This window comes from Fukomys damarensis, unplaced genomic scaffold, assembly GCF_012274545.1.
Source record: "Fukomys damarensis isolate Sample0158 unplaced genomic scaffold, DMR_v1.0_HiC HiC_scaffold_30, whole genome shotgun sequence".
Lineage (NCBI taxonomy): Eukaryota > Metazoa > Chordata > Mammalia > Rodentia > Bathyergidae > Fukomys > Fukomys damarensis.
In genome coordinates, this window is record NW_022900942.1 from 67,179,781 (window position 1) to 67,204,374 (window position 24,594).

Sequence of the window (24,594 nt, forward strand, 5' to 3'; positions counted from 1 at the left end):
AAAAAAAAAAAAAAAAAAAAGAAAAAGAAAAAAGAAAAGAAAGCTGATTGTTGGTGACAGCCTTATTCCTCTGTTGAAAAGTTGCATAAGAATGAGCAGTTTATGGTAATATTTGGAGAAAAAGGTTAGGATGCAATGAATGTTAGTGTCTTACCTCTATTTTAGGATTAAGATGTCTTGTTTTCATATTTTTGCTTTTCTGTGTGTTTGAATTTTTTTTGTGGTTTTTTCAGACAGAGTCTGACATTGTAATTCAGTCTGGCCTCGAATTCATGGCAGTCTTCCTGCTTCAGCCTCCTAAATGCTGAGATTACAGTCATGTGCCACCATGCCTGGCTGTGTTAAGATTTCTACAGTGAATGTGTAGTGCAATAAAAAGAGAAAAAACTTAATTTAAGTTATTTATCGATTCTTTTGGGAAATTAAGATTAAGTTTGGTGTGTGTGTGTGTGTATCATTAATGACATTAGCATTTTTACACAGTATAAAGTTTTTGACATATAAGATAAATAGAAAACAAATTAATCTTTATCACCATCTGTAAAAGTTGTCAGAAACAAAATGGGGTGACTTTGTCAAACCCTACATCAACCGAAGAATAACACATCAAGCCAGGAGGTTCTGAAGGAGGGGAATCTCATGCCAGTAACATCACACAACAACAATAATTATCATGCAAGATTACCAGAACCACAACCTTGTGCAAAGGCCACTGCAGCCTTAGAGAACACTTCTGCAAGGACATCTGCCCAACACCTGCCCATCCCAGCTTTGGACTAATGCGATTCCTGTTACTGATTCTTGTGGTTGATGGTATTATTTATATGTCATTCTCCGTATTTTACCTTTAAAGCTTCCCCTTCCTCAGCCTTAAATACACACTGTTAACTATGGCAAGACTGTTCCTATTCAATGCTGTGTCCAAATAAGTTTATTAATCTTTGGAGAATCTCTTGTTAGATTGACATATCCAATCACAATTCACAAATCAAGGTCTAGCTGAAGGTGAATCTTAATTTATAACGACCTTGTATCAGCTGAGTCATACCTACATTAATGTGGAATTTTATCCATCTCTTGCTGTTTCTGGTAGTCCCTTGTGAGAATTTTTGTTAAAAGTGAGGTATGTGTCATAGAATTATAAAGTTGAACATGTTTTCAAAGTTCAGTCTTGTTTTGCAGGAATTTTTAAATTAAGAACAAAAATCACACTTGAGTTCATTATAAACAGTCTCTGTGTCCACAGATTCCTCATTGGTGGCTTCAACCAACTTTTTGAGAATTTAAAAAAATTATGCCTGTATTGAACACATACAGATTTTTTCTTTTGTCATCATTCCTTAGTTTACATAGCATTTACATTGTATTTGATATCGTAAGCTAGATATGACTTAATGAATAGGGTAGGATGTGCTGTAGGTGCCACGCACACACTTTGGCATTTTACATGAGGTCTTGAGTGTCTGCAGATTTTGGTGTCCAGGGGATCCTTTGTGAGGATACTGAGGCAGGACTATATAAGCAGTCTCTGCACAGAAAGTAGAGTTGGCCTCACGGGAAGACTGACATATGTGGCAGTAAATGACCAGTTAAGATGTTGATGCCTTGCCTTTAAACACAGCGATTATATAGGCATCTGTAGACATTATTTTTGGTGACTTAAGCATCACCTGCTTAGTTGCTTTTCTCTGGTATTTGGGATGTCCTTCAGAACTAGAGTTATCATGAATGTTTGATACTGTTTGCAAAATTCAGGTTTAAAGGAACAAGTTTAGTTACATACATTTTAGCTTTTAAGGACATGATTACCTGGAGGGTCACTTGGGCAGTGTGTTCGTTTACATGCTATCCCAAGCATTGCTGGGGCAGATGTCATTTCAACCAGTCGATTCTTGTATTGAATAAATTTTTTAAAATTGTTGTTTGTATATTACCCAGTATAAAAATTCACAGAAATGTGCAATTTTTGGTCATCCTGTATTTAAATAATTGCACTGGTAAGTGATTAAGAGAATCAGTTTATAGTATAGGCTAACTTATTTCTTATGTGCCAATGATTTGATAGCCCTTTATTTTGTATTTATATTTTAATAGGAATATAGAGTGGGTTTTAATTACAGTGTTTCCTGTTTAGTTTGTTTCTCTGAAAAAATTTTTGTTTTTATAAAACTGGGGGAAGAAGAATCTCTTGGTCTTATTTTTACTGCTAAAATCCATAGTGAAACAGCTCCCAGAAGATTTGTTTTTCTGAATCTTTTCAGGTTTTTCCCCTTGGACTTTAGACAAATAAATGTTTTATGGGTAAATTATTTATTGTATAGGCTTGAAAGTTCCTTCTGATTGTAAAATGTACCTAAAAGAGTCAAAAAAGTATGAGTAGTATAAAGCAAATAAATATTACTCAGTTGTTACCACCTAGAAAAAGTCACTGTTAACATTTTTGTGTATTTTTATGTTTGCCGTGCAAGGTGTATATATTCTGTACTTTTTGTTGACTATTATGATCATTTTCTTATTTGCCTTTAGCAGTAGCTTTAGTTTTATAGATAGTATGAAAAATGTTCAGTTCAAGTTCTCCCAAAATGTCCATTTTGTTGTATTTCCTTATATGCTGTCTACATTATAGCAGTTAAACTTTAAATATGGACCACCTATTTGTTTTAATAGAGGCAGTTAGGTAACATTCACATTTCATATTGTCTTGAACACATACATTGTTTTTCATGTACTTGTGTATATGCATATAATTTTATTTAGAAGGCTACAGAATGGAAGGATTTATCAATTGAGATTAAAATGTTGAAAATAAAATTCTCCCCTTCTGTGTAAAGACAGTTTATCTCCCTTTATTTTCAAGATTGTGTCACTTAAGATTGTTTAGATCAGCGTGAATAGTGTTGTGTATCCAGATGCCTCAAAAGCATGCTCAAGATGTTTAAAATAATTTTAGACAAAATGTCAGTAAGACCATGGTGCCTGAGGGTTGAGTTACCTTCTCCTGTCTTTACCACTGGGTAGAAGACATTCTTTAAGGCAGTAAGTAAAATTATTCCTAATGTCACATAATTTTAGAACTGGGAGGATCCTTAGAGAGCATTTGCCATTCTAAAATGGAAGGGATGAGACTGAGTCGGAGAGGTTGAGTTTCCCAGGTCAGTCATCTTGTTTGGGAGTTTAACCCTCGCATTCAGCACACTACATTTGCATTTAAAAAAAAGTCATAGTACATCAGTAACAGAAACTTGCCTCTCCTTATCCCAAAAGGTTTTTCAAAGGAATGAAGCAATTTTTCTAACTTTTATGTAGTTTCTTTTAATGTGAAGTTGATGGACTATATTTATATTTATATGCCCAGAACGTTATTGCACTATATAAAGTGGTTCAGAAGAAATGAAAGATACAGTCCTTGCCTATTTAACTTTTAGCTATGACTTCTATAGGTCCATAGAGTAGGAAAACTTACTATTTTTAAATCACCATACTTTTCTGTATTAAGTGGATTTCAGAATTTTTTCCCATAATACGTCATGACACTTTATTGAAAATATAATACAGTATTAATAACAAAGGCAGTGAGCAGTTTAAGTAAGGTTTTAAAGTATTATAGGCTTAGTGAAGTATTGCTTTTGCATTACTATCAGGATCCACAGTTTTGTAATTATGTCAATGAAATTTTATAGATTATTTTAGTACATTAGTAACTAGGTCTTTTTGAATAGAAATGGAACTCATGACTTTTTCAGAAAGTTGCAGTCTGTTTATTTGTCTAACAATATTTATACAATAATATCTCTTGGTAACCTGCTGTCCCGAGCTTGGTTGTAGCTTGGGCGCAACAGTGAACAAGACAAAAGATCTCTTCACAGGGCCTGCTTACATTGGCTCTTTGATTTCAGGGTGTTGCAGAAAAAGTAAATCAGATGACTCCATTTTTTGTGGGAAAATGTTTTAGAGCTTTCTTGGATGTAAAGTGTTTAGAATATTTTCTGTGTTTGGTACTTCAGGAAATGTTTTGCACTTTCATGCTTCACAGATCTAGGCGCCATGCATATGAATTAGAAATTAAGTGTATAGCAAGGTCCTGCTTACAGAATTTATGAGATTCAGGGCTTGGAGTCAGACCAGGTTGATTTACCACTTCATTGCTTTGTAGTTGTATGAGCTTGGACTAGTGTTCACTTTCTCTGAGCTGCATCATCTGTGAAATGGGAATAATGAGTAGTAAAAGTACTTCTTGGACTTGTTACAGGGGTTAAAACAACCAAGCCTGATGTGTGCCCAGTAAATGTGAGTTATTGCAGAGACTTGTACTACTGCTATTGCCATTGCTCCTGCTGCTGTGGGAGTTCTTAGTCCATAGTCAGTGTATTCTACAGAATATGTTTCAAAGATAACTTGACACATGTTCAGAAGTATAAGCCTTATGTAACCTAGAAGCTAGTCAATGATACGTGCTTAATTTGCCAAACCCTGTGGAAACAGGCTGAAATAGTTTTCACCTGCATTGATACAGCTGCATTATTTACGTGTTGGAGCACAGAAGCAAGTCTTCATCTTTTAGTAAGGAAAGGGTGAATGTGTAACATCTCAGATTCCATCTTTTTTCAAAATTATAGCCAAACATTTTTATTCATACGTGTATATGTTAAATTTCTTTTTGTTTGTGAGAATTTGGATTCCATAGCAAGATTTTGGCTTAATGGCATTGAGAGTTGTAGAGTAATTTAATCAAGAGTATTAGTGTTAGAAAATTTGCCTGCTTAAAAAAGGAAAACCTGTATAATTAAAAGGTAGGGTTTTTTAATTGTAAATTTTTCCAATAAAAGTGCAAGTTAGGGAAACCTGTATTGTGTGCAGGTTTATGTGGAATATGATTGCATCATGAAGAAGGACATTTCACTTTCAACAGAGGAAGTATGTCAACCAATACATACCATTGATTGGTGACTAATATACTTTACTGTCAGGTGATCTTAAAATCCACTGTTTCAGTAATCATTTCATAAATGTGAAAGCATTTATGCATAAAGCATAAAAGCATTCATACTAGGCAAATGACTGGTTTTACCTCATTTGTAAGGATATTTCTCACTAAAAGTTTTTTTAAGGTTACATCAAGAATCTTTTCTTAAAAATCTTTTTATTTTAAATATGTACAAATTATCAAAAAATACCCAAGCAATCACCATTTAGGGCAGAAATAGATAAGGCCAGCATTCCAGAAAACCCCTCGTAGGGCTTCTCCCAACTGTCTTCTCATCTTGCTGCATAGTTCACCATAATCTGACTTACAGTAATCACTTAGTAGAATAATTTTCTGCAGTGGTGAACTTAGCTTTTCAAAGTTACAAAGAAAGAGCAAAACTTTGTTTTATGGAATAGGTGTATTCCTGAAAAAGAATTTTAAAAATTTTTTACTAGTAGGAGTTTTTAGAAGTGTATTGGTCAGCTTTCTGTCAAAGTAACATCTGAGAAAAAAAAAAAAAGATTTATTTTGGCTCACAGTTTTGGAGGTTTCAGTCCACAGTTGCTTGGCCAAGCAGAAAAGAGCCAGAGGGCTTGGGATCTAAGACTTCCACCAGCTGTACCTCTGCTTTTTTTTTTTTTTTTTTTTTTTTTCTTTTTGGTACTGGGGATCAAACTTGGGACCTTGTGTTTGCGAGGCAGGTGGTAGAACCTCTGAGCGAAATCCCCGACCCCTTCTACCTTTTAAAGTTACCATCACTTCCCAGTAGTGCCAGTTTGGGGACCAAGACTTTATTTATTTCTGTAGGTGTTTTGAGACAGGGTCTCACTATATCATTGACACTGACCTAGAACTCACTATGTAGCCCAGGCTGGTCTTGAACTCACAGTGATCCTCCTGCTTCAGCCTCCTGAGTGTTTAGATTACAGGCGTGTGCTACCATGCCCATCTGGACCAAGACTTTTTAAACATTGGACCTTTGAGGATATTCAAGATCCAAACTATAGGAAGAGGTGTATTTGAAAATTCAGTGGGATGGAGGCATAGTATTGTATGGGATATGCTGGTGGTGTAGAATGTCTGCTATCTGTTGTGTCTGTGCATCTCATCTCCACCTCAACCTGTCCTAGTGCCACACAAAAATATTCTTGTGTAAAGGATTATGTTCACAGTGCTGTTCATATGTAACTTGTCTTTTCTGAGGATCTCTACTGGAAGATTTCATCAGGTCTTTTTAAAACCTCTTTGTTCAGGAGAGGCATGATACACTTTAGGACTTGAAGCAAGAGCCTTTTAACTGACTTTCTGAAGTCAGTTTCTTTCTCTCCTATTGCATTAGGCAAATTGTTTCCATCTCCTGCAACCTTCCTCTTCTTTTTGTGTCTTTTGGTTTTTGTCCTAGCCAACTTTCTAGGATTAAACAAAATAGAAACTAGCATAGTTGGACAAGTTTTCAGTCTGGACTTAACATAATATGAATATCTTAAAGCTTTAAAAGACATTCTTGTTTAATATTTATTTAAAAAAATTTATAGTAGGTATCTTTTATTTTCAATCCTTCAGCTCTTTAGTTTTTTGCAGTACTGAGACTCAAACCCAGAGCCTTGGCATGCTAGACAAGAACTCTACCACCCCACCCCCTGAAAAACATGAAATCATCTAAAATTGTTTTTGGAATAATTAATAGTGGGGGTTTTGCTTCCTATCTGGACAAATTTTTATCTCCTACCTCTAAAGTAAGTTCATTTTAAAATTATACTGGCATAATTCTATCCTTAGGCTTTTCTTTAGCCAAGAGCAAAATGGCTGTAATCTTCACATCTCTCTTAAAAAATGAGGGAGGATATACTGGTTAATTCAGATAGAGCTGCACCAGTGTTTTGGATTGTTTATAATTTTATGTTTGGGTACAGAACCAAAGACTAAAAGCTTAAAAACCTTATCTATAGTATGTAACCACAGTACACACAACCCATATCCACCATATAGTCTGAGTGGATGAACGAGTGAGTAGGTCTCTGAAGCCTAAACAGGAGCACTGCTGCTCTGCGGAGTAGTTTCAGTAGAGAGGTTTTTGACACTGGTTTGAAGAACATTGGAGAATTCTGGTATTTTCAGTAATGTGGTCAGAATTTACTGTAAGAATAACAATTGTAGAGACTGACTTCTTAGATTGAAACTTCCAAAATACTTTTTTAAGAAGTGGGACTAATGTTTACCGTGGAGATTTTGTAAATGATGGTCAGGAATGAAAACTGAAAAGTCAGTATACCTCATTTATAAGTCTGCCCCCTGACAAAAGAAATTTTACCACTGTTGGCCATTTGGTAATATTTATATGTGTGCAGACTTCAGTACATTAATAAAATTGTGGCTACATTTATATAATTTTGAATTCTGCTTTTGTTTTTGTGACTCCAGTTAATTGTTCTTCTCTTGTTTTTAAAACTCACAGGCCCCTTCACAGATGTAGTCACTACAAATCTTAAATTGCGAAATCCATCAGACAGAAAAGTGTGTTTCAAAGTGAAGACTACAGCACCTCGTCGGTACTGTGTGAGGCCCAACAGTGGAATTATTGACCCAGGATCAACGGTCACCGTTTCAGGTAGGGAATCATGTTCTGAACTCACACAATTTGAATTTTGACGTTTTATGACTGTGTTTAATTTGGTTTGTGTAATGGTGTTTTTCATCTGGAGGGAAGGGAATGCTTTTATTCTGGCTTCACCTTTAAAGATGTCCTTATGCTATCTTACTGTAATGTGCACAATTAAGAGAAAATTTCTCACCCTCATGTGTGTGTTGGAGGTGTAAATAATTTTGTTAATTTAAAACTTTGTATCTATTTCTTCTTACAGCTCATTACATACTCTGCCTTATTATCTTACCTTTGACAATACTGTTTTTAGGTTTAGATCTGTTGTGTATTACATGCAATTTGAGAAGTTTTTTTCCTAGGTTCTAATTCTTTTGCTTACAAAAGTGTGCTGCTTTTTGCTTGTTGTATCAAAGCAAATGCATCTTGATGCCTGTTACTATAAATGCCCAGTGTCTTGCACTTGAAAACTTTAAAAAAATGGTACTGGAGATTGAACTGAGCTGCATACCCAATCTTTTTATTTATATTTATTTTAAAACTCTTGTTTATTTGTTAAGTTATCCAGGTTGGGCACAAACTGGAGATTCCCCTGCCTTAACATCCCACAGTATTGGGATTGCAGTCATGGGCCACCATGCCCAGGAAAACCTTTATTTTTATTATTCCCTATGTATTTACTTACACTGTAGTTGAAGGTATGCTTGCTTCCTGCCAGATACAGATCATTTATTCTTGCAGTAAAATCTGTGCTGGTGTCAGTAGCTTCCTTTTCTTCCTCTTGACAGCCCAGCCCTTAGGCTTTTCAAGAGCATACCCCTTGGCAGTCTTTTGATATAGCTGAGAGGTAGGAAGCTAGTATGAGGATGCGAGTGGCTTCTAGGAGAATCTCTCTTCATAGCAGTCCTTCTCAGCTCCCACTGTGTTGTAATAACTTAGGGAGCAGGAACACTCATGGATTCATCCTCTCCATGGGTGCTTTGCCACTAAGCTGTACACGAGTGTTTTTAAACTTTTTGATTTTGAGATAGGTCTGGCTAAGTTGCCTAGGCTGGCCTCAAGTTTGTGGTTGTCCTGCCTTGACCTTTGGAGTAGTTGGGATTGTGGGCGTGCACTACCTTGCCTGGTTTTGTCTTTTTTTTGTGTGTCTTATAAATTTTAGTTTCATGGTGATGAGCCTGTAGCAGTCGCTCAGTGAAAGGTGTTAATGGAATTGTGTTATGCTTTATATTTATCTGGAGGCCTTTATCCTGTGTATTTTCTGCTGCTATATATATTTGACCGTTTGAAATATTTTTTAATGAAGAGGGAGTTATCCACTTAGCAGTCCAGATGTTTATAGGATGACCAAAAAATTGCACTTTTGTTAGTTTTTATAGCATAAATATAACCAGAAATATAAAAATAGCAATTTTACCAAATTTGTTCAATACAAGAATCATTTGGTTGAAATGACTCCTGCCCAAGTGATGCGCGGGGTAGGTTGCTAAGTGCTTAATAGACTTGTCCAATGCAACTCACAGAGATTTTCTTGAGTAATCGATATTTCTTGCACTTGCTTAATAGCATTTGTTTTTTTTTGAAAGTGTTGACTGATTCAGAGATAATTGAGTGTTAGTAGGGAAATAATTTCTATACTATATGCATAAATTTAATAATTCTTAGTTTATTCCTTAGATTTGTCCATAAATTTAGCAATACTTATTACCACATTGAACTCTATAATAAAGCCCCTTAGAGGCTGAAATTCTTACATCCTTAGAAAAAATTATTTGGATTCTAAATTCTACATATTGAAAGGTTATGTGATTTTCTTAGATGCTTTTTTCTTAGACTAAATTTAAACAGGTAAATTCTTCCTGAGTAGTTTATTTAAATCCATTTTAGAAAAAAATATAATATGACAGTGGGCTCTTAAAGTCATAAGTATTTCTCCTGTAAGTACTTGAGTTGTCTAAGTTAAAATTATCATTAGGTACTAAAGGCCATAAATTCGTTTTGTTAGTTGTTTTTAATAAACAATTTATTGGATTTAATCTGCGATTACAGACGGAGTCAGTATTGGCAAAGGTGTGAAAATTATCACAAACTAAGTTTAGAGGAGGCAGTTATAGATTCGTATTTATTTTTAAGTTCCCATATGTTAATTTGTGGATTGTTAAAAGACTTAGTAAGTCAGAGAAGTGAATGATTTAAAATAATAGGAATTATAAAGTTGATTCTAGAACATTAGTGTACATAATGCAGTATGTGGTATCTGGAACTCATCTTGGTTTTTAAAAACCTGTGTGTTAGTTAATGGGAATGATAAACATGCAGATGACAATATAACATGTCCTTTCTTCTTACTCAGTAATGTTACAGCCCTTTGACTATGATCCAAATGAAAAGAGCAAACACAAGTTTATGGTACAGACAATTTTTGCTCCACCAAACACTTCGGATATGGAAGCGGTGGTAAGTGTAGAAGTTGAACAGATTTCATTTTGGGGAATATAGTTTCAAGTGGGGGTTTTGTTTAACTCTTTAACAGAACTCGGTTTTTAAAATGTAAGAAAAAAACCTGTGGGCTGTCAGTGTGATGATTTCATCAGATGTTGATAAGAAGGTATAGGGTCTCCTAAGGGTGCTGTGGCACTAGTGGATGACAGTGGCACGGTAGCCACCATGGAGTGCCACGGTATACTTTTGCCTGCCACATACCCTCCCCAGGGTCCCACGTGGCTGTACTCACGTTTCACTTGTCCCTTTAGGCGAAACCTGTTTGCCATGCTCATGCCTCCTGTGTCTCACATTTGGTTTTGTTTGCTTTTAGTGGAAAGAGGCAAAACCTGATGAATTAATGGATTCTAAATTGAGATGTGTATTTGAAATGCCGAATGAAAATGATAAATTGGTAAGTAGAAATTGGAAGTTGTTGAACATTGGATTCTGTTTTGGCCTTAGGATGTATGTGATAAGGCTAGCTAGCCTTCTTAATGAGACCTAAGTTGTAAAAAAATTGTGATATATTTTTTTTCATTTTATAACATTTTGTTTAAGAAGAAATAATTCATTTCTTAGATCTAAGCTTCAGGATGGGAAAGAATTAATGCTTCCAAATTTTGTTAAGCCACTTGAAACTTTTTAAAAGGGAGGCTAAAAACCAGCAAAGCATACACCTACATATAACTAGAAAATAGAGATAAGCTGCATTTTGGCAACTGTATGTTGACAGTTTGGGAATAAAAGACTTGGATAAGCAGCTTATCTCAGATTTGGCCTTTCCCAAGTACTTTGCTTGTTGTTTTCATCAGAATTAATGTGATTTTTTTTTGTTAGTAAATAATTTATTATTGCTTATTGATTAGTGGCAGGCAAGAAAAGTTTGAGGGCCTGAGGACAGCTAGATGTGTTTAGTTAGAATAATAACAGTAATAAAAACTAAACTAGTCTGTAAACGTATAGAATGGGCTGTAGTCACTTTTTCTCTCTCCTCCTGGATTGCAAATTAGAATTTTTTTCCCTATGGCTTGTAGGAGGAACTAGAAAGTTTTCATTTTTGTGTGTGTTAATACATAACAGTAATATAGATAAATATCATTGGCACAGTTTTATGATAGACAATCTGACATGAGTCTTGCTTTGATTTGGGGATCATTCATCCTGTCTGAAAACTTGCAGATTAAACTCACTAGGCTATCATATGACATTTCCACAAAAGCTGAAATGTAAAAGCTCCTAAGTGGTATGGTAATTTAGGTTTTAACCACGTTAGTGAATTTTTAAAATGCACACCTCCCTTTCTTTTTTTCTTTTTGATACTGGGGATCGAACTTGCGACCTCATGCTTTCAAGGCAAGCAGCTGAACCACTGAGCTAAATCTCTGGCCCCCAAAATGCCCCTTTTAAGGGATGTGAGTTATTTGCCAAAAATAAAAAATGTGCCATGTTTAATGCTTCCCATTTGGAGTTTACTTTCTGTTTCATCTTGGCTGCTGAGAAAGTGATAGCTTGTATAACTTATTTGAACAAAAACAAGAAACCATAATAACAAATTTTGTGAATTGACTTGTTTTTAAAAAGTACATTTAGGGAAAAAAAAAAACTTAGATGTTTTCTTAGTTGGCTAATTCTTTAATAAGAATTGAATAAACTGCCTTATGTCTGGGTTTCCACTGTGCTATAGATGTAAGGCAGCTGGAGGCTGGGTGGCGCATGCCTGTCTAATCCCAGTACTGGGGAGCCGAGGCAGAGAGAGGACTGCTGCAAGTTTAAAGCCAGTCTGAACTACAAAGTGGGATCCTGACTTGGAAAAAAATTTTTTTGAGATTGTAGCTGGAATCCATCCAGTATTTATCGCTGTGAAGAGTAGCTCTGGTCCCAATAATGAATGTAACTGTACTGTATACCTAAAACGTACCAATAAACTCAATGAGAAAAAAAAAAAAGAGTAGCTGTGGGAGCTGGGGATTTAGCTCAGTGGCACCGTGTCTACCTCTCTACCTCGCAAGTGCAAGATCCTGAGTTCAATCTCTGGTACCCCCCCCAAATATGTATGTATGTATATATATATATATACATATATATGTATATATATATGGGAAAACAACTGTGTGCTGTTTTAGAGCACACCAGAAGTTGAGGGGAGTGATACAGCGTGCAGTTGAGCCAACCACTCCATTCTAGGGAGGAGAGGGGCAGGGGTGCTGTGATCATGCAGGAGTGCACTTGGGGACCAGCACAAGCCCAGGGCTATTCAGTAACTTCCCAGTGCTCCACAGAGTCTTGAACTAGCATCAGAATGTATTTTTACTACCCAAGCTCCTGGATTTGTGGTAGAAATTAAAATTAAACTATAGAAAACTCTGCTAAAGACTATGCTGTTTTTAAACAAAAAATTATTTTAAAAGACTGGGCATTAGATGACACCTAGAAAAGAAAGCAGGAAGAATAAGTACAATAAACCCCTGTTCATGGTTCTTATTTCGCTAAACCCCCGGACTTTCTGTCTCATACTATTTTAAGGCAAGTATGTTATTTCATCTTTAAATCTTTCCATATATCTTTCAAAGGCCTTAAAAAAGATTAAGAATTTTAACATTAATACTATTAGTTGTGCCTTTCAGATTTTTATCTATTATTAACATCAGACTATCCAGGCAGCATTCAGATTTGTCTTACAAATGAATTTCATTAAATTTTGATGGATTATTACAGTTTGTTTGAATTGAGGTTGAGATAAAAAATAAAATACAAATGGTATGGCTGATACATTTCTTAAATTCTCTTTTGTTCTGTTCTCTTTTTGTTTTGCTTCGTTCTGCTTTGTTTGGAGACAGGGTCTTGCTGTGACTCCCGGGCTGGTCTTGAGCTGCTGGGCTCAGGGGATCCTGGCCTCAACCTTCTGTATAGCTGGGCCAGGAGGTGCACATCACCAGAGTGCCTGCCTTGTTTCTTAGATCTTACTTTTTTCTCTTGCAGAACTAGTGGGGCTTGCCCATGGACTCGCTCACACACCAAACTTTTGCTGATTGTACTTTCCTGGTGTCATTTTTTTCTCTGCCCTTGGTCTTTCCTGTAATTGGAAGTTGGATCTAGAGGCTTGATCAGATTGTGTGTGCTGAGGATAGGTATGGGGCAAGGCTCCTTTGTGGGTGTGACATATGCGCCTGGGTTTATTTATTGTCTTTTGAAATGAGTGGCTATGATGTGCAGCGTCTGGGTGAGTCGGCCTGTGTAGGAGCAGTCACTTCTCCCTGGGCAGTGTGGGCTGTTTCAGCTGAGTGCTGGGGAGGAGTGCTGCAATCACCAGTGTTGTGGATAGAGGCCATTTAGTGGAAAGATGCTGCTTAACTTCCACTGTGTATAGGGTAGCCCCTGTGACAAGAGACAGGCTCAAGATATCAAGAAAGTTGAGGTGGAGAAAATGTGACTTAGGTCTGTTAGTTCACTTAAAGTTTTGTGTGGTGATACTCTGTTTCTGCTTTCATACTATTTAGAAAACATGAGTGGCTGACGTTTAATTAATGTTAGTTTATACAGGCAAGATAAATGGCTGAGTCTCTTCTTAGTTATAGGTCATTAAGAAATGGGTTGATTCACAAGCATCCTGTGGTGACATAGAACCAACTAGCCACCCTTCCTCTGTCTTTCCCTCCCAGCTCCACTTTGGGTGTTGTTAAATGAACATTGGAGTTTCAACCCCTTGTTTTATTATCATTGGTGCTCAGATTGGATGTGGGAGATTCTTCAGGTTGGATCTTGAGTCCTTTTGTCCCTAGTAGTGTTTGCTAACTTTCTTGATACCTAATATGGCAAGATTTTTCAAGGCCCAGGTTTGTTTTTGTAGTTGTGTTTTGTTTTTTGAGACAGGGTTTCACTATGTGGTCCAGGCTGACCCTGAACTATATAGCCCCCTCTGCTCTCAAATTTGCAGCAATCTCCTGCCTCAGCCTCTCAAGTGCTGAGATTATGGGAGTGTGTCACCAGGCCTGGCTTCAGCCCCAGATCTGGAACCAAGCATTTCTTCAAGAAACTCTGGGCCATTTCGGTGGGAGTTAATATTTCAAAAACTTGGTCAGGATTCTGGGGTAAAGCTTGACATTTCTTTTTTCTGGTAGTAGGGATCGAATTTAGGACCTTGCGCTTGCAAGGCAAGGGTGACGCCACTGCTAAATCCCCAGTTCCCAGAGATTGACTTTTAATTTTGTCAGAATTTCTGTCAAACCTTGGCTAAGATTAGACTGGAGATCCATTTGTTATTTGAAAGTTCTTTAGAGAGGTGATGTGTTAATGATAAAATTGTGTCTAGTGCACACAGAGTTACAGTGGACCCTTGATTTAACAAATTCAATTCATTCCAGAGGGCTGGTTGTAACCCAAGTTAGTCAGTGAATGCCCAGGCTCCTCTACACATCCTTCAAAGTCTCTGTAGACAGATCTTGGTGTCCCCAGAGAGACATTGGCCCACTAAATGAACCCCGCACAGGAAAGGATGCTGTAATGGTCCTAGAACTCCTTAAGGGTTAAATCTGTACCTGAGACCATCTGGAAGCACAAACCACCAGCATTTGAGTCTTAACTCAAGACTTTGGTCATAAGTTAAAGCTAAAATTCTAGTCATAACCCAAGTTGTTTGTATGTCAGGCCAGTCATAACTTGAGGGTACTCTGTATACAGATCCTTTTGTTTTTATAAATGTTGCATTTGTGGCTAGGAAATGCTTTTGAAGATCTTGGATAACGTGGAGTCTGCAGAATCACACAGTGGTTCTGAGAAGAATAGAGCCATCTGAACAGTACACACAGTTTAATTTGCGATTGTGATTTTTGATGGCTATTCATTTCAGTGTTTGGAGTTTATATTTCAAGTTTTGCATATAAAATGAGACTAAGATTTCAGTATTTCCTTTCAAATTTATATAATTCAAGCATACAAAGATTGTATCTTTAACATACAAGTTAGAGGTAGATGTAATGTATTAAGAGTAATTAAAACACTGCTGTAAAGGGCTGGGGATTTAGCTCAGTGGTTCCACCGCCTGTCTCACAAGCACAAGGTCCTGAGTTCGATCCCCAGTACCAGAAAAAAACCCCAAAACAAAACACAGCTGTAAGGTGGGCATGGTAACACATACCTGAAATCTCAGCATTTAGGAGGCTGAGACAGGAGGATGGCCTCGGGTTTGAGGCCAGCCTGGGCTGTGTAGTGAGAGTGTCTCAAAAAACCAAAGCCAAAATCAGAACAAAAGCAAAAACAATAAACTCCCAACTAAACAGCTATATTTTTTTAAGGCAGTATTTCTCAAAGTGTACTATATTGGAAGAGTTAGGAAAAACACATCGTGTATTTACAAGCTAAAGGCTGTGACATCTGCAGTTAAAGATGTTTAAACTAGCATTTTAAAACTTAATATGATGTAATTCTTCTGGAGTATCTAGTATTCTGAAAAGCATACTTTAAAAAATACTATTCTTCTTGGAGGATCACCATGAGCTCAAGGCCAGTCTGGGATACAGAACTACATAGGGAGACATCCTGCCTCAACAAAAGCACCCCGCCCCAAACCAAAACAAAATTATTCTGCGGGCACTCTTTCTTGTGGAGGTGTGAACCTACGGGTGCTGCACGGAATGTTCATGAGAAGAGTCCGGTTGGCTCAGCAGACTCAGTGTCTGGGGTTCTTAGTTCATTCATGACTTCCTGTCCAGCCATCAGTTCAGTCTTGTGTCCGAGTCTTTGCATACAGAGTGGAAGAAGTCTTTGTGATAGTATAGGATTTGTGAGAATGTTTTTGTTTGTTTATGACAGCTAAGGCTGAAATTTTTGCAACTATGCCTGAGGTATGATGGAAATATATGACAGATGTTTAAATTAAAAAAACTTATTACAGGAAAAGACACATTGCCATTAATCGTCCTCAAAAGACTTGCCTTGGCTTGAGTACACTGATCCCATCATTCTTGCCACTTTCCTGGGCATTCTGGAAGGCCTCTTTTGTGAACATTTTATGAGATGTGATTGGAATACAGTAAATGCTGTTGCCAAGTGCCATCCACCAAAAAAGGCAGGCTCAGAAACTTCAGTGTGTCCACATCCACCTTATTCACTAGATCTGGCACCGTGCAACTTCTGGCTTTCCCCAGTGTCAAAGTGACTATGAAAGTTTTAAATCAGTCCAGGACATTGGGGCAGCCACAACAGCACAACTAAAGACACTCAAGGAAGAGGACTTCATAACTGCTTTAGAAAGTGGCAAGGACGATGGGATGGGCTTGTTGTTTGTTTCTTTAGCCATTCTAGGACCTTAACCCAGGGCCTTTTTGATGCTAGGCAAGCGCTGTACTACTGGCCACACCCCCAAGCTTGGTTTATTTCTTAGCATGTTGTAATAAGCATATCATCAAAATTCAGTTTGTAGGTGAAAACTTAGGGTTTGATGCATAGCTCTCTGGATGGCACATATACAGTAGTCGGCATTCAGCCAAGTGCATGCAGTATTTGGAGCTGTAGAAAAGCCATATTCAGTGGGTATGTCCTGTGCACATTTACTTAATTATTATTTTTGTTTCCATGTGTATACACTGTGAAATAATTGCCACTGTGGAGCTAAGTAACATCTATCAGCTCATATAGATAGCACTAGTTTTTTGGTACTACAAAGAATTGATCACCAGAATTTGACCTTTATCATCAGCTTGGAAACATTTGGTAATTAGAACAGGTGGATTTCACAGTAGATGTTTTCTTCCCAAACATGGCACAGGTGCGGGGTGTAGGTGATTCTGACTTAATGTTTCTTAGATAAATCACCCCACCATGTCTTCCATACCCCAGAACAGAGTGTGCAGGTGTTTAAATACTGTGGCTTAAGTATATCACACTTATTTGAGGATCTTTATTTTTAGATAAACTGTTCTTGGGCATTTACATATTCTTAAAATAGTGGGAAAAGAATGTTACTATGTTGTTGGTTTCTTTAGAATTTTAGGACCTTGTTATTGAATACATAATAAAATGATAAAAGTTTTGTGATCATCTTGTATAATAAAAGGAGGCAGCTTTAGAGGTACAATGACTGAGTGAGTCCATACTTTTAGTTTTATATCTTGTTATTTAAGTTCAGATTTATTTGATTAATCATTTCACTGTAGGTTTCTTTATGGGAAGTAGTTTTTTGATTTGGATCATGGATGGGTGACCAAGAAATCCAGGAACTCATTAGAATAAAGACAGGTACTACTAATTTTTCCTGGACAACAAGCAGGATTAAATGAATACTGTCCTCAGTTATACTGCTAGTGTAGCAGGCGAGTGGGTGTGCCTGTCACTGTCTGTAGTGGAGCTGTGGTGAAGGCTAGAACCGAGAGCCCCTTGGGTATTTGCTGGGTGCTTGACAGTGAGTGGCAGGCGATGCTGATGTGCTGGCTGATGGAGGAGATGGACTTCCGGTTACCAGCTCCGTCTGGTTACTGTCAGCTCTGTGTTATAGATAGTGTCCGATGCGTGATGGTGGCTATTTTTAGGATTGAATGAGAAAGTTTTGAGGCTTTTCTTCTCTGCTTGACATTTTCTAGTTTTCTTGAATGTATTGCATTTCCTTTATGCCTTCCATCTAACCTCTGATGCTGACATATTTCTAAAAAAAAAACCCCAAAAAACCAAAAAGCTAACTTGTTTTAAGGAAAACTAGAGGGCTGTAAAGAATAGGGATTTCAGGGATATAAAAATTTTTATGGTTAAAAATATACATTATTTTCTGTTGAGACAGAGAACAGATAATATAAGTACTTTAAAGTTGGTTCCCACCTTTTTGTATAAAATTTTTATCTGTACCAAAGAAATTTGAAAAGAAAGCAAGAGAATAGTGGAGTTAATGGTATGCTAACCAGAAGGTTATATTAGTCTTTGAGTTCATCTTTTGGTCTGGCGTGTGTGTGAGCACATATGTATGCTTATGTTTGTATGTGTGTGTTTTTCACTGCAGTAGGTTTACAAATCATTACATTTTGAATTTCAAAGGGAAAAAGTTCAAGTTGAATGTTATCAAAAGAAAACATGAATATATAATTTAATAAATGAACATGATGCAAATAGACCGTGGCTAATTTTATTTGGGAAATATAGAAAATCTAGTTCAGAAACTTAATTTTTTGTTTTAATAAAGCTATTATTCATTAATACTGTTTTTTATGCATTGCATAACACATTTTTATAGTTAAATGTGACTGCTTTAGAGCCTAATGCTGTCTGCAGTAGGCATGCCCAGTGTCCCGTGGGAGGAATTGGTCAGGTGCGATTCTGAGCAAGTGTTCCCACCCATGCCGTGTCAGGCTGTAACTATGCCAGGGACAGCTCCTCCTTTCACCTCGGTGAGCAGAGTCCGCAAGGCAGCTGCAGTGCCCCGTCAGTGAAGTCAGAAAGCTCAGTGTGTTGGCACAGGAGAAGCAGAAGGTTTGTCACAGGGAGCTAACAGACTTGGGGGTTTCCCAGGCCACCACCAAGTTCTTCCAGAGACCTATCGGAGAGTGGTATTGTGATATGTTGGGTAGATTTTCCAAGTATTTAAAATTACAGTAGAAATTCAAAGCACTTAAAAATCTTGCACATAGGTGATTCTGTTTTTTAAAAAAACTAACACGTAGGGGGACCATAGTAGTGAGCAGGACAGAAGCAAGTGAACATTAAGTTGGTGAAATGAGATTTGGGAGCATACATTATTAGAGCTGGCAGATCCTGCTCTTCAGACAAGTGCTGGTGTGTATAAGAAGAAAGAGAAATTATACTTTACATTTTGTTAGCAAATACAGATAGGGTACCCTCCCTGTACCTGCCACTGTTGATTATATACAAAGCCCCTGTGGAGGATTTATAGCTAATGCCCTATAGAAGGTCATAGTGTAGTTTGTTAATTCTGTCTGTGCCTGTGTATGTGAATGTGTGTGATCTTAATGTTCATTCAAGTAAAATGCTACCGCATCAGTAAAGTAACAGTGATTTTCTTGGTATTGGAATGGATATACTGCTTTTTACTTAATTTGGGTTATGAAAATATTTGCATACCAATAAGGCCTTAAAAATATAATTCTTTAAATGGCCTTTTTGTGTGTGTGATTGACTTATTCTCAGAATCGTGGTCTTAAGAGAAACCGTAAAGTGGACGCTTAGATTAGAAAAGTGTTTCATGTAACTTTTTTATATATTGTCTTTTAATTCACAGGGTAAAACTTGAATTCACTTCATCCTGTAGGTCTTGCTTTTGGCCTTACCCCTGTGTATACAGCGATGTCCCTTTCTCACAGGAGTCAGAAGATCGTAGCTCCCTGTGTATGCCCTTTACTCCTGCGTTCAACCTAGAGAGTCCTCGCAAACTTGCTCAGCCAAACATTCCACCCAATTGATTCCCTCGTTTTCTGACTATCTCTAGTAGAATTACTTGCAATATAGGGATTGGAACTCCGATGGTTGTTGAGAATGAATGGAAGCGTACAGCACATAGGCGATGTAAAAAAAATAGATATGTGTACAACATGTGATGTGTTGTCTTACCTTAATTGACACACACAGCTTTGATCTTTCTGCTTATTTTAAGTTGCATAATGTTAAGGTAATTTCACCACTTACCACTTTATTATGAGTCACAGCACGTGGAGTCCTGGTTTGCTTGTTTCGTAGTTCTCAGATCAGCTGGTCTCCTGGACTGGTCTGAAGCAGCTCTTAGGGAGCAGGCTCTTTCCTTCAGCCGGACCTTCCCAAGGGAGCTCCGGGTCACAGCCGCTCTGCCTCCCGTCAGGCTCTGGATCGTCCCCGCAAATAACTCGGCCCTTCCCTGTCTTAGTTCCCAGCTAAGTGAGGTTCCACATGTTACACATTCAGTGTTCATAAATAAACTAGATTGCTTTGCACCTGTAATGGGTGTTAATTGATTTGTATGGGCTTCAGTGGCTTGTGTTCGGTGTAAGTTTTAATGACTTGCAACCTGTGTGACTCACTTTGAAGTGCACTTAACCTTCACTGTGTATCCTTTGGATTCTTGCCTTAATGTTTATGCTCTACAAATTGAGATTTTCTCTTTGTTAAAAAGCCAGTATGAATAACTTCACTAAGAAAAACTTGGATATTAAAAAAAGAATTTCTACTACTAGAAGAAGATACTCATTGATTCCTTATTTGAAATTGGGAAGAATGGGGGCCAGGGATTTAGCTCAGTGGTTCTGCCTCCTGCCTTGCAAACACAAGGGCCAGAGTTTGATCCCTGGTGCCCCCCCCCACAAAAGTTGCAAAGCATGGGAAGCTACTAACTTCTAATAAATGTTAATAGTTTAAATAATTTTAATAAAGGATAAAATACTTATTTAATGACATTGTGTCCTTTAAAATGATAATTAAAAGAAATGCATGTACATCAATAAAACAGCAATATTATATATGCTGATTTTATAAAATGCATATGGAAAAATTGGAAAGATAATATAAATTTGTGTTAATATGGTAATGGGATAATTTCCTCTTATAATTTTAAATTTGTGAGAATTTCAAAACTTGAAAATTGAGCTGTGAAGAGCTTGATGATTCTTTGCTTTTTTTCCTCCTCCTTGTTGGCCTTATGTTTGTCGTAATTAGTCAGCTTTCTGGCATGGATGTGATCCCCCCCCTTCTTGAACAAAACCTGAAGCTCTAAGTTGTCACCTTATTGAGCAGTGCTTTCTTCACGTCATTGTCAGACATTAGATTTGTGTAGGATGGTGTTAGAGCACACTCAGAAAATCATTTTGAAGTAACTTCACTATTAAGGAAAAGAGTAGAGGAAAGAATATTATTGGCAGAGAGCAACATCTGTGTGCACCAGATTTTTAGTAGTAATAGAGGTAGTGGGACACTGAAAGAAGAGAGTGAAGAATAAGAAGCTAGGAAGAGAAGAATTCAGAAAACACTAAACTAGGATTTTTTCAAACCCCTCTGGCCCGGGATGCCTGAAGAAAAACCGAAAAGTCTGTGCACAGATCCACTGTGTACATGAGAACTTCATTGTAACAATGAGTTTTACAAATATTTAGGCGTACTGATCAAACCACGTGTCTTCATAGGAAACCCTGGTTTTGCCCCTTGAACAAAGCCTTTTTTTAATGGAAATGAGTGCTGTGGAATGCACGCTTTTGTAAATGCCTTTGCTAGCAGTTTATGTCTGAATAAAGTAGGTTTTATATCTTTATCTAAAACTTCCTGTGTGTGTGCTGGGGCTCTAACCCAGGGCCTCATATGTAAGCTAGGCAAGTGCTTTAACTCTGAGCAACAGCCCCAGCCAGGCCTCTGGGTTTTTTAAACAATTAAACATTTCATTAAAATGAACAAAAGTGCACTGATGCTGTTATGGTTGTTGGAGGCATAAATGATTTTGAGAGGAAGGATATTGAGGCATTTAGGGCTTTGAAATAAGCAGGTCTAGAGAGCCATAGATCCTTAATTTGGTTAATGATGCTGGTAAGAATGAAAAGCTTTCACTTCTCCAGAGTTTAAAAGTATCTTAAGTACTGCTGAAGTAGAATTCCATATTGAATCACATCAGTAAAAACAAACAGTATCGCTAAGGATTTAAAGGAATCCTTTAAGGTCAGTCTTCTTAGCTCCCTACCCCCTTCTTTTGTTAGACTGGCATGTTTGTGTTGCTGTCTCCCTTTAAATAGTTGGGTGTGCGTGCTCAGTTACTTTTTCTATTAATAGAAGTTAGGTCTTTTTTTTTTTTTTTTTTAATGTTTTGCTTAGTTCCCAATTTCATCTGGAATGATTATAACATTCCCCTGCCTCCCTCCCAACCTCATTTGAATTGCAGAGTCAGCACTGAAAATGACCTTCATATTTGGATTTTGGTTGGCATCAGTCACCCAGCGTACTTTAATTGAATAACTACTATTGGCCAAAGTGCTGAGTTAGGGGCAAATACAAAGAGAAACGGTCCTTGCTCTCCCAGCCTTTGATTTATTTATAGGAAAGAACTTCAGAGATACATTGTTATGATATATGATAAATGCTCTGGTTAGGTAAGTGCTAAGGATTATGGGAGTAGAGGAGGTAGTGGGCTGCCTATTTTGGTTTACCTAACTGCTGACATTTACTGATTTAGGTCTTTTAAAATTGTGTGAAGATGACTGTAATTTGGTATCTTAAAAAATCTTTCAATGAAATTGAAAATTTTTCAAGATTTTTTTTTAATTTTGAAAAGAAAGCAGAATTCACAGTTTTGTTTAAAATCTGTAAGATGTGGTTAGTTTAAAAGTTCCCACTGTCTCTGTAATGCAGAATGATATGGAGCCTAGCAAAGCTGTTCCACTGAATGCATCCAAACAAGATGGACCCATGCCAAAACCGCACAGTGTTTCACTCAGTGATACCGAGACGCGGAAGCTCATGGAAGAGTGTAAAAGACTTCAGGGAGAAATGATGAAGCTGTCAGAAGAAAATCGACACCTGAGAGTAAGTTCTGCTGGTGGACACTGAGGTGGTTGGAATGAAGGTGGAAGACATGCATTATTAGGCCACTTTGTGAGTGTTTCTACTGCTTCTCCATGGTTAGCTCTTTCTCCCCTGTCCCAGTTTGATTGTATCCTGGCCTCTGCCCCCTGTCCCATCCTCCTTGCCAGTCTTACTGTTGCTTCTAGTGGCCTCCAGAGTTCTCTGCTTGGCAGACATCCTAAAGAATTTGTGGAGTGGCCTTTGACACTGCTAACTTCCTTTCTGCTCTCCTTTATGTTCCATGTCCCAGTCACAGTGGCCTAAGACTGTGCTGTCTCTTAGTGTCACAAGTCTGTGGAGCTATTGAGCACTTGAAAAATGGTTAGTTCAAATTGAGGTGTGTTGTGAGTGTGAAATACACACCAGAGTTGGAGATTTAGTACATGTCTAAATCATACGTTGTGTATACTGGGTTGAATACGTATATTATAATTAATTTTGCCAACTTACTTTTACTCATTTAGTTTGCTATTAAAAGTGTAGCATCATACATGTGGCACGCATTTGCTGCCCATGCGTTGTACTGTGCTGGACTGGAGTACCTGAGAAGCAGCTCCTGTGTCACTCTTGGTTCAGCATGAGCTCTCCATATTGTACCTCCAAGGCCCTAGACCTTTTCTACACCTCACACAGTGCACAAACTTTTCACTACCTAATTCTTGTCATTTTATTTTTTTCTCAGTGTAGTCTTCTCTCCCTTCAAAACAAAAAAATTGCCTCGGACCGTTGTTCCTTTGTGTTCGTGCTGTGTCTGCTACTTCTTCCTGCTCTTCCTGTTAGACGGGTCTCTCCCTGGAGTGTGCAGTCTTTGGGCAGGGCTTCACTGTCTGCATCCCCAGCACGGGCACAGAGCAGTGACTCACATGTTTGGGTGAACAGTGGACACACAGACTGTTGGAGGGACTGACGCGAATATATTTGAGGTTTCGGCGTAATTTGCTAGTAACAAGTAATTACTTGGTTCAGTGCCTGAGTACTTTTACATTCATTACCTTTTAGACTTTAAAGCGCTTCACTTCTTCTAGGCTGTGCCTCTGAATCACCCAGCGAGTTTCTAAAAGCCCAGATGACTAGGTCCTGCCCAGATCCAGAGATTCAGAGTCACCAGAGATATTTTTAAAGTTCTAAAGGTGTTTGTAATGTGTAGCTGGGGCTGAGAATCATTACTCTTTTTATCTGGAATTAATAATTAGCATAAGAACCCCCCAAAAGAACCCAATTCCAAAAAATACAATGCAAATAAAATAGTATGATGTTACATCACTCTGGTGTATTCTTTTCACATACTCCATGAAATACTTTCCTCATAAGCTCCTCCTAAGTTCAAAATATTGCTGTGTTAAACATGCAGTGGTACCTCATTTCAGGGACTCAATTGTCTCCATGATTCTGGTCGCAGACTGAACTGGAAGAGAACTGAATGAATCACATTTTCTATAAGGTCGACAGTGACCCTGAACATTGACTTTGACTCTGTTCTCGTCCAGCTTGGTTTGTGATCGGAATCAAATTTGTGAACCGTGGAGTCACTGTATCTTCAGTACACCTCAGCTACCACGCACCCTCCTTAGCACAGCATGTTGTAAAATAGTGTCCCTCGTTCTGGGGTGGCTGGCTGTGAGCCACCTAGCATCTCCAGCGGGGATCAGACTGCATGTGCTAGGCTGGAGAAAGGTCACAGTTCAAGCCCCAGTGAGTTGAACTCCATGAAGTTGGGGTCTGTCTGTATAGGTAAACATAGAGGAATCATGTGAAATAAGACTGACGCCCTGTATTGAGGAAGTAAAACTGTCCTGCTGTAGTCGGGCTGGTGACGGGGATGAGGCCAGCTGCATAGTTCACTGTATCAGTCAGTATCTCCCTGTTCACTTTCCTCTGGGGTCCTGACCCACTTTGGGTGACTGCCCCTTTCCTGTGGGAAACCAAGTCTCCTGCTAAGCTAGCATTTCAGAAACTTGCTGTGTGAGACCCTTTCAGGACGGAGGGAGTGACCCACCCTTACCTGGAGGCTCTGAGTCACTTTGATGCAGAGAAGCAG

The 24,594-nt window shown here is 37.9% G+C and overlaps 1 protein-coding gene across 1 annotated transcript in view; it reads left to right on the forward strand.

Moving 5' to 3' along the window:
* Window positions 1-24,594, forward strand: part of Vapa (VAMP associated protein A) — a 58,320-nt gene that overhangs the window by 29,832 nt on the left and 3,894 nt on the right. The window contains exons 4-7 of the mRNA XM_019209702.2: window positions 7,422-7,574; window positions 9,919-10,022; window positions 10,381-10,461; window positions 22,344-22,517. Of these exons, the coding sequence (XP_019065247.2) occupies window positions 7,422-7,574; window positions 9,919-10,022; window positions 10,381-10,461; window positions 22,344-22,517 (512 nt within the window). The remainder of the gene's footprint in view (window positions 1-7,421; window positions 7,575-9,918; window positions 10,023-10,380; window positions 10,462-22,343; window positions 22,518-24,594) is intronic.